The 17,438-nt window shown below is 44.7% G+C and overlaps 1 protein-coding gene and 1 long non-coding RNA gene across 8 annotated transcripts in view; one reads left to right on the top strand and one right to left on the bottom strand.

Moving 5' to 3' along the window:
- Positions 1-17,438, bottom strand: part of NRP2 (neuropilin 2) — a 131,630-nt gene that overhangs the window by 59,489 nt on the left and 54,703 nt on the right. For all 6 annotated transcript variants that reach the window (XM_014594201.3, XM_014594200.3, XM_019492013.2 and 3 more), the window contains exons 6-10: positions 16,030-16,199; positions 13,901-14,056; positions 4,049-4,193; positions 3,139-3,488; positions 1,389-1,533 (exon numbers count right to left, since the gene is read on the bottom strand). In XM_014594201.3, the coding sequence (XP_014449687.1) occupies positions 1,389-1,533; positions 3,139-3,488; positions 4,049-4,193; positions 13,901-14,056; positions 16,030-16,199 (966 nt within the window). The remainder of the gene's footprint in view (positions 1-1,388; positions 1,534-3,138; positions 3,489-4,048; positions 4,194-13,900; positions 14,057-16,029; positions 16,200-17,438) is intronic.
- LOC109284280 (uncharacterized) overlaps positions 1-17,438 on the top strand; it is a 184,417-nt gene that overhangs the window by 145,226 nt on the left and 21,753 nt on the right. The gene's annotated exons all lie outside the window — the stretch shown is intronic.

The raw sequence follows: 17,438 nt of genomic DNA, 5'->3' as shown, positions 1-17,438 counted from the left end.
GCCTGTACTAAGCTCATAAGGTTTGTTTTCCCTATAACATATAATGTGCCAAAACATATACTCTTGATTTAAAGTTAAATAATTTAGGATGAAATCCCATTGTCACTGAAGTCAGCGGGAACTTCGTCACTGACTTCAGTGGGAACAGGATTTTACCCTTAGGATTTTTTTTCTATTTGTTTTATGCTTTTCTGGCAAATGCTTGTAATATGTCTTGTAGGACATAACAGAAGAAAAGGGCAGTAAAAAAAAATCTCATGAAAGGCTAGGCGGGGACTATAGCTCTTTTAAGCTTCTTGGAGTAGTAACTCTTACAAGAAAATTCCTTTTACAGATGTGTTTTTAAAATAGAAATCATACCTCTTTACCACTGACATCTGGAGACCAGATTCAGATTTAAGCCGATTATTTAAAAAAAAAGGAGGAGGTCTAGCTACTGGCCTTGACGATTCAGTATCAAGCAGAACCACATTTTTTTGGCAGGGTTAGTTCAGGAATGTACCAAAAGGGACAACTGCCTGTTAAGATCTGAAGGACCAAATTTAGCCTTGGTGTAGAAGCTGCAATTCCTACTGACCTCAGTGAGCTTGTTCAGTAGTTTCCTGGGTCACAGCTCTGCCCTAAAAGTTATGGCAGCTGCAAACTTGTTCCACTTATGGAAACAAGGAGCCACAGACCAAGTTCCCCAGTCCTAGAGTGTCTACAAACCATGTCGCAAGTCCCTTTAGCTTTAGAATTTTTATGTGGTGATGCGTAGGAGGGAAAAAAAACTTCAGTGGCAAATGGTGGTTTTGCAGACAGAGTATAAGACTAGGAACCAATAGTCCTGGGTTCTATTCCCAACTCGGACATTGACCTGCTGGAGAGTGACACTGGAGGGTCACTTCATCACTTTTCTGTTTTTCCTCCCACCTTCTGTCTTGCCTGCTTGAGTTATATGCTTCTTGGGAAAGAGGATGAATCATACTCTGTGCTTCTGTAATGCCCTAACACAACAGGGCCAAGGTCTCAGTTACAACTCTTAGACCCAAACAATAAGATCATGCAATGTCAATAATAATGAGGATGAACAACCTTTTAGGTAATAAATAAGATTCAGAGATGGGTCTGAACCAGGATCTTCCAGTTTCTCTACAGGAAACTTAAGACTCGGATCCAAACTTTGCAGCCAGGTCTCGTCTCAAGCACAGTACCAACCCTGATCCCATTTTAGTAAGGAATAGTTTGGATTTGGATCACACTCTTTATCTTAGTTTTGCATGTAAAGTCTGCCTTTGTCAAGGTCTTCACAGCAGGAGTATAGGGCATGACTACACTCCTGACTTGCTATTTCAAGGACTATCACTATCCGCAGTATGCTTCACTGACCCAGAAAGCAAACATCTTACCTGTCCAATCACAGCCCAGTACCTCCAATCGCATCCCAATCCCAGCTGGGGACCACCTCTCTGGATGAACTCGGATGTACTGTGCAGGAACAGGGTCAAACCTTCGAACTTCAGGGATATCATAATGCATGTTACCTTCAAAAAGCTGCAAAGATAAGACAGAGGCTAACTTGTGCCACCTGCAAACTGTCCATCAACACACTTGAAGCATGAAGCATTCTGAGACGTGAAGCATTCTGGAAAATTAATTACTATTTCACATTTGGTTGAACCCCGAGTTCCACAGACCACTGTTGTTTACCACTACTAAGCAAAACTTTTTGAAGCACAAGCTACCACAAGATCACCCACTAAGACACCTACAAAAGCATGTTGCTAAGCTGGACATTCTCCTGCATGTAGAAGAGACAAATGATGGGGTCTGGAAATGGATGAACGTTACATGGCAAGTGGAGAAACAAGGAGGCTCTTTTCAAACTAGCATGAGAAGGCTGTTCACATTCAGCCTAGAAGGCTGGAATCTGGAAATTATGCAACTGTGTTTGAAACAAATCTGGCTGTCCTACTCTGCGTCTTGGGCCCAACTCATAAATCAGCTAATGGAAAAAATGCTGCTCTCTACACAATTTCAAGAAGACCAAAGAGTTGGTTTCTAACAAATCCATACAACATGCCTTGGCTCAAGCTTTGTATCTTCCAGACTAGATTCTGATCTAGGCTACAATGGTGCAAGACTGGCAGAATTACACCAACTTCTAGCATAAACAAGACCAGATTTTGTCCCCACCATTTATAAATAAGTTATTGCTTATATTATGATTGCTTGAATTCTCACTTCTCCACAGTGGTCCAAGTAGTGGTTACTAGCTAAGTACTGTGGTCATCTCCTTTTAGGTTGCATGGATCAGCTCAAGGATATTGGGAGTAAACTAAGGGCTATTGATACAGCTTGCCTCTCAAAACCTCCTTTGTATGACCAGGGTTGTTATAACGGTGCAAAACTTCAATTCCTTTAGCCTTCAGGAGCAGGTTCTCCTTCAACACAAGCAGAAAAAAGTTGCAGAGAACCCCTCTGCACCTTAAAACAAAAGATTCCACAATCCTTCTCTTCTTCACATATGGCTAAATTGGGGCAGGGGGCACAGGGAAGCCTCTTTCCCTAGGCAGGAAAGGGAAATTCCAGGTTCATTCCAGTAAAGAAAAAGCAATTTGCAGTATGGAAAAGGCTGGGAACAAGTGGCTTGCATCAGCCTCTTGTCTTGTGGACAAAGCATCTTTCTTTAAAGTGTGTATTTATTTTCTCTCAAGAACACCAACCTGTCAGGCAGGTTCTTTCATTGTCATGGCTTCAGGAGTGAGGACCATTATGGGGCAGATTCCTGACATACCTCTTGTTCTTATCAAACCAGGAATGAAGGGAGGTTCTAGTAAGAGCTTTCCAGCCTCAATGAGGATGCAGAAGATGTAAGGAATCACCTTCTCCATGCAGGAGAGGACCTACAACTACACTCACTGCTAAGGAATGGGGGACATAATGTAGCAGAAGAGGATAATGTGGCTTTCCTGACAGCCTGAGACTAACAACTCTATCCCCATCCTACCCCATCCTATACTCCCTCTAGGAATTAACCAGTCCCATTGTGAAGAATGAGGAAGTTCAGTGAGGAAACTGTTAGGACAGTGTGGGTAGCAAGAGTGGAGTCTGGCTGGGAAGACATTATTCGGCTGTACTGCAATAGGTAGCCCCTACCTTGGGTTGCATTGTTTTGGTGTCCAGTATGTATTCCCAGTCCCTTCCATTCAGGCTGTAGGACACTTTAAACTTCTTCACGAAGGATCGGGCATCAGTCATGGTGATGCTATCTGCTCCTCGGGCTCCTTGGATAATCACTCCTTTCACACTCTTAGGGACACCCAGATCCACCTGCAGCCACTCTTCCCCTGGCTGGGCTTGGGGGATTCGCGGGAACCATCCTGAGCGGCTGCTGACCAGGCGTGCTATACTAGGCAACCATTCATACCCTCTGATGGAGGAGGCTGAGATCTGGGAGTCTGAGATAAGGCCAGAAAGCATTCCCAGCATGTTGGAGCAAGGTGAATCTGCACAGAGAGAAAAGGAGTAGGGTATGGTAGGGAATTAACATCCATTATGTACACTGTGTCAGCACTTCCCTAGCAAGGGAACAAACCTGTGGTACTTAACAGCTAGTCACTGAAATGTCAGATCACTTAAACTAGCAGTGATCCCCCCTATTACAAGTATCTGCGGCTGCAAGAACCTGTCAGTGGACATTCAGAACATCCTAGCTATTGAAAGCTCTGCACAAATCACCCTCTGCCTCTCATGACTGGCTCTCCACCTCCAACTCCTCCTGAGTCTCTTAAAACTATCTCCTTCAGAACAGAGTCCCTGCCATTCCCATAATTACAGCTGTCTTTCAAAAAAACAAAAAAAGGGTACATCCTTCAAGCAATCTGGATGTGTCCCCTCTTCGCAGGATTGGGAAATCCGTGCTGCCAGCTGCTAAGGAGATGAAGGAAGGCAGTATTAAGGGTGGGAGGAACTGAGGTGCAATGCAAAAAGAATAGCCTTTGTTCTGTCTGACCCATGGAGGCTCGCCCACGGAAGAAGCATGGCAGAGGCACAGGGATGTTCTTACCTGTGATTCGGCAACCATACAGCTCAAGCCTGAGGGCAATCCCATTGTGCCAGGTTTGGGGCCGGATGCGAACAAAGCGAGTCAGCACTGGGCTGTGGATTTTGTTCAGAACCACTTCGGTGGCATCGGTGTTAGCTTGGAATATCTACAGTGGGGAGAAGATATATGCATGACTGCTCCTGACCAGAAGATGCATGTTGGCAAGATCATCTCAGCCTAAAGATGGGAAGGAGCTTTTGGAGGAGGGCCAGCGTTCAAGCAGCAATTGGAGCTGTGAGGAAGGTTTTGAAAAGACTTAGGTAAAGAAAGGTGCCTCTGCTATGGATTCATTGTGTAACTTATTATACCACAAATGGCCTCTGATTTTCAGTGCCCCACTAAGACACGCTAGGCCTTGCTTCCCATTGGATTCACCTGGAGTTATATTGTGTCAGGACACATTTATGCCACCTTCATACTGTGTCTGGCAGTGCACCTAAGAAGCATACTCTGTCTACTTGCTCCTGTTTTGCACACACCAGCTCCCGAAAACAAGGAAGTGTAGCCACTATAGAGTGCAAGGTGGCTACACTCTCATTTCTGGGAGTTAGCATGTGTGGCAAGTGGGCAGGGTGTGATTTATAGCCTCAAAGTTTCATATAGCCTGGCACAGAGTCAATGTGCATAAACCCTCAGACACTTCAGATCAGAGCTGAGCTGCCTCAAATGGGGCACCAAGAATTGAAGCCCAAAAATAAAAGGTCAAGACTGATTTTAACTCCTCAGTGCCTGAGTCTTCTCATTTATAAAAAGAGGACAGTAATCCTTACCAATCGTTGTAAAATGAATCCACAGAGGAGCATCAGTTTGTGAGTGCCAAACAGAATTATTTAGGCAGAATTATTTATGCTGCGGTGTCTCGTCTGCAGACAACCGTCTACTTTTCCGAAGCAACATATCCTGTCCCCCTCCCATCTCACCAATGCAAAAGAAACTCTCAACACAAAGAAAGCTTTTCGGGGCAGTTTATGATCCGACATGATATGAACAAGCTGTTGTCTTACCAGATGGCCATAATCAATAACTAGCAGATGGACTTTAGATTTTTTTCCTCCCTTCCATTATTTTAATAGCATGGGTAAGTACTATCTGCTCATGTTTCTGTCTTAGTTTTCACTGCCATAGGGTGGAACAAGCAAAAAAAGGAAATATCCAGCTCGGGTGTAGTTTTAAACCGGTTTTCTGTACTGTGCAACTGCCTACCCCAGGGCATTATAAGACATTACTTGCAGAGAAAAGCTGGATGCTCTCATCTCTTTCTCTCTAAATATGCCAGGCTTTCAGGGCATCCACAGGGTTAGAGCATCATCTGTTTCAAGCCAAGAACTGCACAGGCACTGTGACGTTGGCTATGCTTTATGCTCTCTCCTATCCTGCATATGCTTTGCTAAGCATAGAAGCTTCCACAAAATTTATTTGAGAGTGAAACATGAGGGGGGAGAGAGGGAGCGAGGGAAAGGGAGAGAGAGAGAAAGACAGAGAATGCTTGGCGCCAACTTGCTTCTGTCAGAGGCAAGAGTTAAACAATTCACCCATAGATCCCTGAGATTGGGGGGGGGGGGGGGGGGGGGGGGGGGGAAAGCAAGTGAGCCTGCAACCTGGCCTGTTGCCTTGAAGGAGAGTTAAGAACCATTTCATAAGTCTCCCACTGCAGCACTATGAAGAGATATTTTTCAAGTCTGCAGACAGGACACATTAATGCAACCCTCCCGGAATCCAACACATTGGGGCATGGAGATTGTTTTTGCAGGAAGAGAGTAATTCAGTACTAAATCCATGATGGTTGCTGTCAAGTGTTCACAATGCCGCATCCAGAATTCTTCTCTCCATGCCTTGTGCTGGGAGCCTGCCTCTGGAAGGTGGCATTAGTTATGGGGGGGTGAGGAGTGCAGCGCATTGTTTGCAAATGTGGCTGATAATTGGGATTTGGAGTAGATTTGAACTTTGACAGAATACTAATCCAGAGACTATAGATCATGCTGCTACCGTTTAGCAACACAGCATGGCTTATGTGTTTTTAATATCCTTTTTTATCCCATCTGACCCCCCCTGCCCATCCTTTCCCTTGCTCAGCAGTCACCAAATACCCTTTTTTCCAGCAGGAGGGCTAAAAGAATGTAGTTGCTGTAAATGGTCTTAAGTGTGCGTGCGCGTGTGTGCATGTGTGAATACCCATAGGCACATGCTGAGAGAGGATATATTTCCACACTAAAGCAAAGCCTCCAGTTGTATGTCAACTAGGCTGATATGCAGTACATTGCATAAGAAGGTAAGACAGAAGAACAAAAATGCTTATCCAGCCCCATGCAACTGCCTTTTCTTTTAAATTAATTTAATTCCAGTATCCTGCTTTTTCATCCTCTGCTTCAATCCCTGCCTTCTCCAAACATGGCTAGGTGTCTCTTAAATGTATTTATCCTCCTTGTTCTAGTCACCTTCCCTGATAATATATTCCATATGGTGATTACCACCCAATCTGGCCTGTTTCCTGATTACTTCCCATTCTGGCTTGTTTCCTAGTTTCTATTGCCTAATATTTGAAGCCCCTTAGCAGTAAGAAGAAAATGGGCCTGAATGATGTACGCTGATATAACACGCCTCTGACTTCAGAAGAGTTAGTTCTGATTGACACCTATGAAAGAAAGGCTGGAATTGAGTCTTTCAACTCTACCAGCTTTATCGCCCCCTTTTGTAAAGCTGAAAATATCTCTTCAGTTAAATTTTCTCTTCTTTCTAATAAGAATAGTTCAATGACCTTCATTTTGCTTCGGTACTTAGGGTCAAATTCTCCCCTCAGACAGGACCCAATAAAGCCAATTACTTAAGCATGTGCCTAAAGCTAGGCACATGCTTAAGAATCTCTCTGAACCAGGCCCTTACCTCTATGCAGCTCCCACCAAAAGCAGCAGGAGCCGCTGATAAGCATGTATGGGCAGAGGTGGCCCTAGTTTTCTTTATAAAGACAGCTAGCATCTTTGCTGGCAACTCCAGGTACTCTCTCAGGTAGTAACAACCTCTCTGTGATGCTGCACAGCAGCCCAGACGAAGCACTAGAAGAACTTCATTTAAGTACTTTAAATGGCACTGATTACCACCTTTTGCTATATCACAGGAGGTTGTATACCCTTTGCTTTTAATGCAGCACCTCTAACCTAGGCTGAGAGTTTTAATGGTTGTACCACCAATAAAACCCAAATCTTTTTTTGTTCAGTTTCCTTAAGTTTGGCTACTTACCTTAAGATTAATTATTTTGCGTTATTTTAGAAAAGATTTTGCCATCTGCTAAGCCAATTCCCCTAAACTCCCAAAGCCTCCAATTTCTGTATCATCTGTGCTCACCGTCTTGCTTTGCATTTTGAAAAACAACTAGTGATTTGGGGTGACTCACCATTTGGGGCTCAACTTAGCATATCTTAACAGTGCCTGTTTTTCAGAGAGGAAGTGCTCAGCCCTGTTAGAGAATCAGGCTCTTATAAGATGTCCCAACAATGGCACCCAAAAATTGATATGCCCCAACAACACCGATTGGTTCTCAATACATTGTCTTCCTTATCTCTTTTGAGTTGCCTCCTGTTGACCTGCTAGTGAGAGTCTGCTGCTAATCATATTGATTTGTCGTAACTAAAAGCTTGAGCCAAAACCCTCTGAGTTTCACAGAAAGATTCCCATTGATTTCAGTGGGCTTTGAATCCTGCCCAGACTGAACTCTTCCGACAGGGAAAACCTGCAGGAAGGTTTGTGAAATTCACACCTCCAAGAAAGGAGAACCGCTCTTTCCTATAAAACAGAACATCAGTATTCCTCCAAAATACTACACTTTTCAACCCACTCAGCACATATTTGGAGCCAAATTTTCAGCTGAAGTAAATCAACATCGCTCTATTGACTTATATGGAGTTGCAGTGATTCACGCCAGCTGAAAATCTGGCTGCAATCTTGATATATGTATGAAAGGGAGAACACACGCACACAGGGGTGACAGAGTTAGAAGACAAATGGGAAAACCATTAACAAATTAAAAGCATCTTCTAAGAAGCAGTCAAGGCAACACGTTTCCACTGCAGCATCAAAGATCTGCTTGTCCCCTCCTCACATTTTACGTTGACTTCAGTTTCCATCCACTCGGCCAGGCTACATGTAAAATTAAATTGAGAATCAATGAGAGCTGACCTCCTTAATTAATTTGCTGCAGAAACCAAATGAAAGGGGAAGATGCTGAGACTAGAGGCAGCAAGGATAGGTTTTGTACAAACACCCACCCCTTCTTGTAAATCAGATTCATGACACTCCTCATTTTAAAAACTTCCCCTTGTTGGTGAAGGGATTTTTTAAGCTGCATTAGTTCCAGTGGGTGTGGGAATTCTGCCAGCTGCAGAGTCAGAAGTGAAGCAAAGGAGAGAAAAACGCCATTAAATCCAAAAGGAAGTTTATGGTTGGGGATGACCTCTTGCCTTGTTTATTTTTAGTGCTGTTTTTGTCACCCTGCAGTTTTTTGGGACATTAAAGGAAAAGGTTTCCCTTTTCTAGGGTGGGGGCAGGAATAACAGCAGCTCTCTTCTCCCTCCTGTGCCATGTAGGGTGGTGTGCATGTGTGTGTGCACGCACGCACTTGTGCATGCCTCCCTGGACCTACTAGATTGACTGCAGGATTATGTTACCCCTATGGAGACACAACCCTGGAACAGAGCACACTAACAGGATTAGGGTTTCAGGATTTGAGACAGAGAAGCATGAAGGAGACAAGAAGGGGAGATAATTTTTCTTGTTAGATGGAGAGGATGTAAAATGGTGGCATGAGGATTCTGGGGAAGAGATGGACAGTCCCAGATTTACTAAAGCCAGGAACAAAGGATAAAAGAGCAACAATTTCCTGCAAGCATTTGGAGAGCAGCAGAGTCCGATTCTGCTCACTTCACTGACCTGCCATCACCTCTCCTGACAGTATGACCTGCATACTACCTGCAGGACTGGGCACTATGTATACTGGGCAGTGAGCCACCATTGAAAACAACCTTTATCGGATCACAGTTTATGCCTGCTAAGGACAAGCAGAATCCTACGTACTTAGGGAGGTCCTGGATCAAGGTATCACCTGGGATACAAGGGCAGTGGGATCTACAGTTATCTTGCCAAGGGTAAGTGAGGTCCCAAAGTATAAGGCTACCTCTGGGCTAGGAAACCCAGGATCTTACTTCCTGGGTACAGTACTAAGGGTAAATTCTGGGCCAAATGTTGACAAGTTGTTTACTCTGCAGGAAGGGTGGAAGCAAATCAGGATTTGAGAGACATGAGTTAAACATCTGCAGTATAATATCTTAATGCAGATGAGGTTTCAGACTGCCAGCAGATCACTAGATCTTTTCTTGAACTCTGTAGATAAAAAAACCCACAGAACTGAGCTTTCACTAAGATTACTGAGTCCAGATGTCCTTGGGCAAAACCAAAAGGAGAAGAACTCATTAGAGAAGGGGCAGACTTATCCTAAGAGCCACCCCTGATAGTCCCTACCTAGATACTGTAAGTACCTTGTGCCTTCCACTATCAGTTTCTAATGAAAGCTGAGGGTGCTAAGTTATCTGCAAGCTCTGCCCTTCTATATGCACCAATTTAAGATATAATTAAAGGAGGCCAGATAGCAAACAAGTCCTCAGACAGCCATTAGAATTATTAAGAAAATTTCAGTGACTGCAGCTGAGATCTTGTCTAGTGTTTCTCATCCTATGATCTACAAGCACTTTAAAAAAGAGGGTAAGTTGCATTATTTCCATTTTACGGGTGGGAAAACTGAGGAAAAAAGTGCTGACATGACTTGTCTGAGGTCACTGGCAGTCAGGAATGGAACTTAGGTCCCCAAGCACTCATTCCTATGTCTTTGTGAACTGGGTCCTGATATGATCCATACCCGCCTCATAATACTCAGTGATGTCAGTAATTGCTAACGAGAAGGGGCTTATTAAGAGAAATGTACTAACAGTAACAATCAATTCTTTTTTCTTTTTTTAAATCCTGATGCATTTTAGGCTGTATAAAGAGATTAGCAACAACACATAAACGTAAGGCCTGATGCTGCCAGGGGCTGAGCCCCTTAGCTGAAGACAGTGGGAGTGGAGAGCACTTAACACTTCAGAACCAATATTTTTTGTTTCACTTGTACAAATGCCTGCAAAATGATTTATATGATATAAATGGCTACTATATCACGCTTGAAAATACAGCCTAGTGGGTCCATTGATTCTGTCTCGTGTGCAGCAAGTGCTAACACTATGTACAACAGAGATGAAGCTCCCAAATCTGACTTGCTGTCATTTATAGAGATTGATCAGAATGCCACACCCAAGCCTTCATGGGTTTTGGAGCATTTAAAATACAGATGCACATGTGGCACTTTGGACCCATGTTGTGTACATGCATGCATGTATAAATATATTCCTGAGAGACACTGATATGTAGTAGGCAGGTCTATTTCACATGTATGTATATTAATGGGGGTGCATTATAGATGTGCACCATTTTCTGAACTAACTCTTGAGAGAAGGTGGCTTGCAAACCCCCAGAGCTGTAATCACTTTTCTTTCTGTACAGCATGCCCTTCTTCACCAGTTGAATGGGAACAGACGAGGTAGACAGGCACAGAGACAGAGAGACTTTAATCCTGACCTCACTCAGGCAGCACGTCTGCAATTCCATTCCCCTCCCTCCACTCCAAAAGGCAGTAGTAGCGCCTTGCAAGAAAACAACAGAGCCATCCCCCACTGCCTTGAGCTCTCATTAATCTTGTTTTCCTCCACTTTATTCTGCTTTTTCCTATTCCCTTGCCTTTAGTGCACTGTATCAATGCTGACAGCAGCTGGGGAATTGAAGTTGAGTTTTCACATTCTGTTGTAAACAGCATATCCTCCTCTTTCCTCTTCCTTAGCACTGGTAACAGTGGTGGGGAGGTCATACCTGCCTTCCCATTTCTGAAGAGAGCAATTCCTCCCCTCCCTCCCACCGACATCTCCTAAACTGACTCTCTTTCTAATTTTCAGATGAAGATATAGATGTTAGCTGACCTCCTGGTAGCACCAATGAAGCTTGGCTCCCAGCCCACCTTACCCAGGCAGCAGGGAGAGATTCAGAACAGCTTCTTATGGGCTGACACATATACACAGAAATATAGAGTCCCCCCTGCCCCTCCCCACTCCTCATGGCATCAAATCAAACTGCGGCAGACTTGACAAATCTATTTGGCACGGTTCGCTCAACTATTTCAGCTCGAACCATGCAGAGTGCTGCACTGACACACCATGAACAGGGTGGAATCTGCACATTAAATACAGACATCTGGGAGCTTTCCTAATGAAGGAACAGCAGAGATTAACGTTAAAGGAAAAGCGCAGCCAGCCCTCCAGTGCTCGATGCGCTGAGCTGTGCTATGGGGCTCGGGGACGTATATTTGAGTCAGGAGGTTCTGCACTCGCCCTGCTGCTGGGCTGCTGCAGGCAAATCATTTAAAGGGGAGGGGAGCTGCTCACCCTGATTTTGGGGTAGGCAAGCCACTGAAAAGCAATTACTTATTCTCCAGCCTCAGGAGGTGTCTGATAAATTGAGGCCAAGGTACAAAAAGAGAAAAGAGACTGGAATGAACAAAAAAAGTGCAGAGGAAGAGATTGTACTTGTAAAAATTAAGAGAGAAAATGGCCTTGAAGGAGGCTACAGAGCTGAGAGCTCTTTGCACACATAAAAGGGTCAGATCCTCCACTGGTCATTCATGCTGCTACAGGGCTTGAAACCACTGGAGTATCTAGGCTGTAGGTTCTTACACTTTGGGGACTAGGCCTGACTGGTATAAAACAGCTTAGCTCCAATAAAAACAATAGTTATCCTGATTCATACCAGCTTAGGATCTGGCGTTTCACCTACAGCTTCACAGGGATGGGAAGGATAAAGTCACATGTGATGAAACTCCCTGCCCAGGCCCACTTCCAATCGCCCATGACTCTGAACAGTGGATTTCCTGAAAATGGCAATTTAAAACCAGTCTGACTAGGCTGTTTATCATCATATCTTTCTAACTGTCCTTCTTACAACCATTCCCCTGTGCCTGAACTGTTAAAAATGGTCCCCCATGAAGCCTTAAATTTACCTGCCTTATATTTTGTTATAATCTCGAAACTCAGACTGGGTTCTCTGAAAGGTCTGCAAAGTCCTTCAAACCTTCCCAGATGACCCAGATCCAGTCATGATACAGAAGTGGTCACAGTATGGTTTAACATTGGAATCACATGAATCCTAGAGATATGCCCCAGCCACGAAGCACAGATCCAGATCCAGTCTGCCCACATATTTGGATCTGGGAATCTGGGTTGAACTTATGGCTATGGGAGGTAAGGTTCTGTGACCCTTATAAAGCTAACTAATTTGTACTGAGCTTCAGTAGGAAGCATGGCTTAGTTGATACTGGTTCAAGTCTGTGCTCTGACATACACTTCCTTACTGACCTTGGGCAAGTCACTGAACCTCTTTCTATAAAATAAGGATAAAAACCTTCCATGCCTCACAAGGGTGCTGAAGGATAAATTCATTGGTGATGCTGAGGCACTCAGACCCTAGAGCAGTGGTGACTGGGGAGGGATGGGGGTCACAGAAGTACCACAGATGTCATCTGCTCTGAGAGGTGGAGCTCAGCTGAGCCTGAGACATATATTAAAAAATACACTTACATGGAAGATGAAACCCTATGAGGGAAAGAACAGAACAAATCTCTGCAAACCTGAGTTACATGCCAGCGTTGGCCTTGCCAGTGGAGGGGTGGACCATTAATTTAACAGAACAGTTGAACAACTTGAAATACTTGGGAAGAGGAGGCAGCTGCTCTTGGAGCCTTTGCTGCATGGTACATATGTACATGATCCAGTGAGGGGGAGGGCAAAGCAACAGCACCAGCAGCCACACCTCATACTGATGAGCAGAAGTGCCCTTAATTAAAGAGAACGTGTAGCCAGGAGGAATTAGAGAGCAGCACCTCTTAGGACACACTATTGTTTTATACACAGCTATACTCTGAGCAGTCACTTCCCCTCCTTGCCAGTTAGCTCCTCACCTCATCATACCTAAAAACATCTGCCCAGAGCATCATTTGAGTGTCTCCTGCATCGAGCATCCATTGTGCATCCAAAGGATCAAATATCTCAAAGGGTCAAATATCCATATTCATAAACAATCTCAGTCCCCATGCCTACACACAACTGGGAGATGCGGACAGAAGAGGCACAAGCACGGAGGACTCAATGCATCACTGCCAACCACGACTGCTACTGCAGATCCCATATACTTGACAAACTGAATTGCTCCTCATTATTTATTGTTCGCTTTATTCTCTGGGACATTGTGATCCCCTCATAGGATTCGTGCCCTTTCATTTCCAGGCCTCAATAACTCCTGAACTGCAGTTTCATGTGGTTTTGTGATTGTTAACCCAGCATGCAGACGGGGCTCCGGCCATAAATGCTCCATGAATCTTGTGTGGCAAAACACAGGCATTTTCTCCTTCATTTGCAGTCAGAGAACATGCTGCAGGCTCTCTCCACTGAGCAAGATGCAACAGCAGCCAGGTTTTCCAAGGAATGAGGATTTCCTGATCACTTCACAGATGAGGAGGATTATTTCTGGTGAAAGCCATATCACAGATTCTTTCAACCCTGACTAAACAGTGTCAGCAAGCAGCAACTCCCACCCATTCTCCCCCCACAAAAATTATATTATATTATATCCCACTCTTCTGCTGATTGCTAGACTCACAGAGATGCAAATACTATGGAGAAACGCATTTACCTTGTGGTTTTTCCCATGCCGGAACATCATCCAATCCTCACCATTGGTGCTGACCTCCAGCTTGTAGGAGTGGACATAGTAGCCATTCTGTGTTTCTCTGGAGATGGCACCCTGGGTAGCAATGGCTGTCAGCACCGTCAGGAAACGAAGGTCCACCTTGTTGGGTTTTCCAAGAGATGAGAGGAAGAGAGGGGTAAAAACATCAGACCCATCATAAACTAGATCATCCCTTATTTTAAAAAACTGAGGAGCAGATGTTTCATTGCTGCAAAATGCTGTGGCTCCAGTCCATGGACCTACACTGGAGGTTTACACTTTGTCAGTTTAAACTAGCTGTGATCTAATACTGAATCTCCTTGGGGTTTGGTATAAAACAGAGATAAGGTGGTGACTTTTGCCCTGCAGTGGCTGGAGAGTTGTCTTGAGAGTCCCGTGCAAGGATCAAACTGGTTTGGACACTCAACACAATCACTCCAGCATCATTTTTCACCCTGCTGGACTCTAGATCTAGCCACACACAGGCTGCAGAGAAAAGTGCTTCATGTTTTGCCTTCTGGCTGCAATTCTCCAGTCTCTCATTTCAGGGGGCAGAGGTGTGTTGCAGGTGCCTCACTTTCCCCTCCCATCCTTTGCCCATCTTGTCTGTATGTAAACTTTTTGGGACAGGGACTGTCTTCTCCGTTGTCTGTGGGGCATCAGTCTCAGTTGGGGAATCTAAGCACCACTGTGATAATAAAGAATAAGTGGTAGTGGAGGGGAAGTGGTGTAAGTGCTAATATGCCAAAGATCACACAAGGGCAAAATCCTGGTGTCCTTACACAACATTTACCCACTCTTTAAGCAAATTCCCACTGATTTCAACAGGAGGAAAACTCCCCCCACAGGGCTTGACCTCAGCAGTGGTTTAGCCAGCACAAGGATTGGGTGAAACTGGTTAAGGACCTTGAAGTTTGCCAGTATATGAAAGTTATACAGTGTCTCCTCAGACAAGACAACAGGATCTTCACTAAAATTGAAAGCTCGTATCCTTTTAAATGGGACAGAGGCCAAGCTTTTCCGTGTAAAATAAAATCATGATGTCCAAGTAGCAAGAGCTGCAGTTCATGGTTTTCCATTTTTTTAGTTATCTGGGTTAAAAAAGGTCACAGGAGCTGGCTCGGTAGCATTGCCATGAATGAAGAATTAGATATCTGCTTCAGGCAATGACATTTCACTACCTCAAGTTCTTAATGCCCTTTAGCATGCACCATCTCCCCGTGATATATATGCAGTCAGAAGCCCTTTATGGACCAAGAGTATGGTTCAAACAAGGTCCTAACAAAAGCCTTTGCTCTGTAAAACCCCTAATTGAAGTCCACCCTGCCAATGCTTGCTACATCTCCAGTAGAATAAATATTATTCTAGCCACTCTTTCACAACACTGTGTTAAGGCTCTGGCCGTCAGGATGGCTGCAGAGTCAATGGTCCTTGTAAGTGGCAGCATTCAGGCTCTCAGCTCTCTGGAAAGTCCATCAAAGTTTAGGGGGCATGAGGTCAAGTCAGACCTTGTATAGGAATGTTAATGGGTCAACAGGGCTGGCTCATTGCACAAAGGCAGTCAGGCTGACTTTGCTGAAGAGTAGCAGCAGCAGCAGCAGCAGCTAACCCATTGCTGATTCCCTGCAAGTCATGGAGGCAATAAAAAATCCTACAAGCCTCATGTTTCAAGGGTCAATTTAACAGCATGAGAATCGGTTTGGTTCAAAGCAGCGTGGAGGGGGAGGGGCACTGAAGCTTCAGAGTACAGTGGCAGGACCTTGCCAAGGCTGGCTTCGCCTCCCGCAGAGATGCATTCTTGCTGCATTGCTCTGCCAGGGCTGGCTACAAAGCTCTCCCAGCGGTGCCTGCCAATGCCAGCTACCTTGCGGCACTGCCTCACAAGACAAGACTGGTGGGAACTCCAGCAGATCATGCTTTTGACAAAAGAAATTTAGAGGTCAGTGCAGCACTGCACGCCACGCCAGCTGTCTGGCAATACAACTGCTGCTAAGCCTAATATCAAGAGCCCAGCTTCCCCAGCACATTAATGTTCTACCTGGATAATCTAGGGCTTCTGTTCTCCCCTTTTGCCCACAGGGAGCAGGACATACCTGGAGGTATTCCTTGTTGGAATCCACATTGGGAGTCCATCCATTGTCATCGCTGTTGAGCCGGCTCTGCTGTGGGGTCCACCTCCCATCTGAGTAGGTGGAGGAGGCACTGATCTGTTCATTGGAGATCCTGCCAGATTCCATCCCCAAAGGAATGTTGCACTGGAAGTCTAGAGCAGACACATGCACAGATCAGTTTACAAATCCTGTATACTTCCGTTCCAGTTGGAAGTCAGCCATAAAACTACTCCCCAGAATCCTGGAGCAAATCCTTATGCCCATAAAAATGAATGTATTTACACAGGGCTATCTGAGCACACAAAATCACTGCAAATACTAATGTGAAAGCATCTGTGAGAACAAGGGGTGGCCTTGGGTTAGAAGGACCTATTGGCAGTTGTATTATCTGGATTGTGTTATTAAGAACTTTCCCACTTTTAGAATTGGGTAAATGCCATCTCCACACTCTTTGGCCACCTCTGATATGTGACTGCCTTCTCCTGTCCACATCAAGTTGTGCTAAACCATTCACCTAGCTGTAAAGCTACTTAATTTCTTAAGCTAGGAGATGAACCCTAACTACAGCCAAAGCAAGGAATGGGGAAGGCATGAAAGAAACGCACTCTGCAAAGTCTGAGAGGTGTTGAGGTCAGATGGGAACATAATGGTTGATCAGGAGTCTATGTCAGACTTGACAGAGAGGGTGGAGGGGGGATTATTCCAGGTGGAAAAGCAGGATCATAGGAGGTTCCTACCAATTAAGACTGAGAAATCTATTATCCTGCTTTCTGAATTTCCTCTCTTTTAAGGCTTTTAAAGGTGCAATAATTCAGCCAGGATGCACATCTTGTGCATTTTGTGGCATATGTCCCACAAGCAGGGGCAAGATACATTTAACAAAAAAAAATGGCAAAAAAGAACTAAGCTGGCCAAGCCCTCAACTTGCATACAATGACATTGCTCTACTAACATCCATTTTTTTTTTTAACATGGCCATGTTATACACAGCACTAGAAACACTAAGCAAATTATACTCTCAGGGGTGCCATTAAAGTCTCAGTGGGCATGTCTACATGAGACGTTTACTGCGGAGTAGATTATTAGCTATACAGTAAACATCGTGTGTCTACATGTGTGTCCCTATTAGGCTGCAGTAAACTAATTAACTCTGCAGCAGGATAGTACTTGTACATGGAAGTCCTATCCTGCTGCAGAGTTTTTTTACTCCACAGCAGCACACATATAAGACTCTGCTCTGGCTGGCTGGGGCATGAGAGTGCTTCAGCATGGGGGCTGCCTGTGACATGCCCCACACTGAAGCATCCTCGTGCTCTAGCCAGGCCCCCCGTAGCATGTTGAGTGTGGGGAGTAACCCAGGGATGGCAGTCTGACCCCTGCCAGCTGGGGCT

This window comes from Alligator mississippiensis, chromosome 4 (assembly GCF_030867095.1).
Source record: "Alligator mississippiensis isolate rAllMis1 chromosome 4, rAllMis1, whole genome shotgun sequence".
Lineage (NCBI taxonomy): Eukaryota > Metazoa > Chordata > Crocodylia > Alligatoridae > Alligator > Alligator mississippiensis.
The sequence above is the reverse complement of the archived record's forward strand: the minus strand, read 5'-3'. Positions and strand labels throughout refer to the sequence as shown.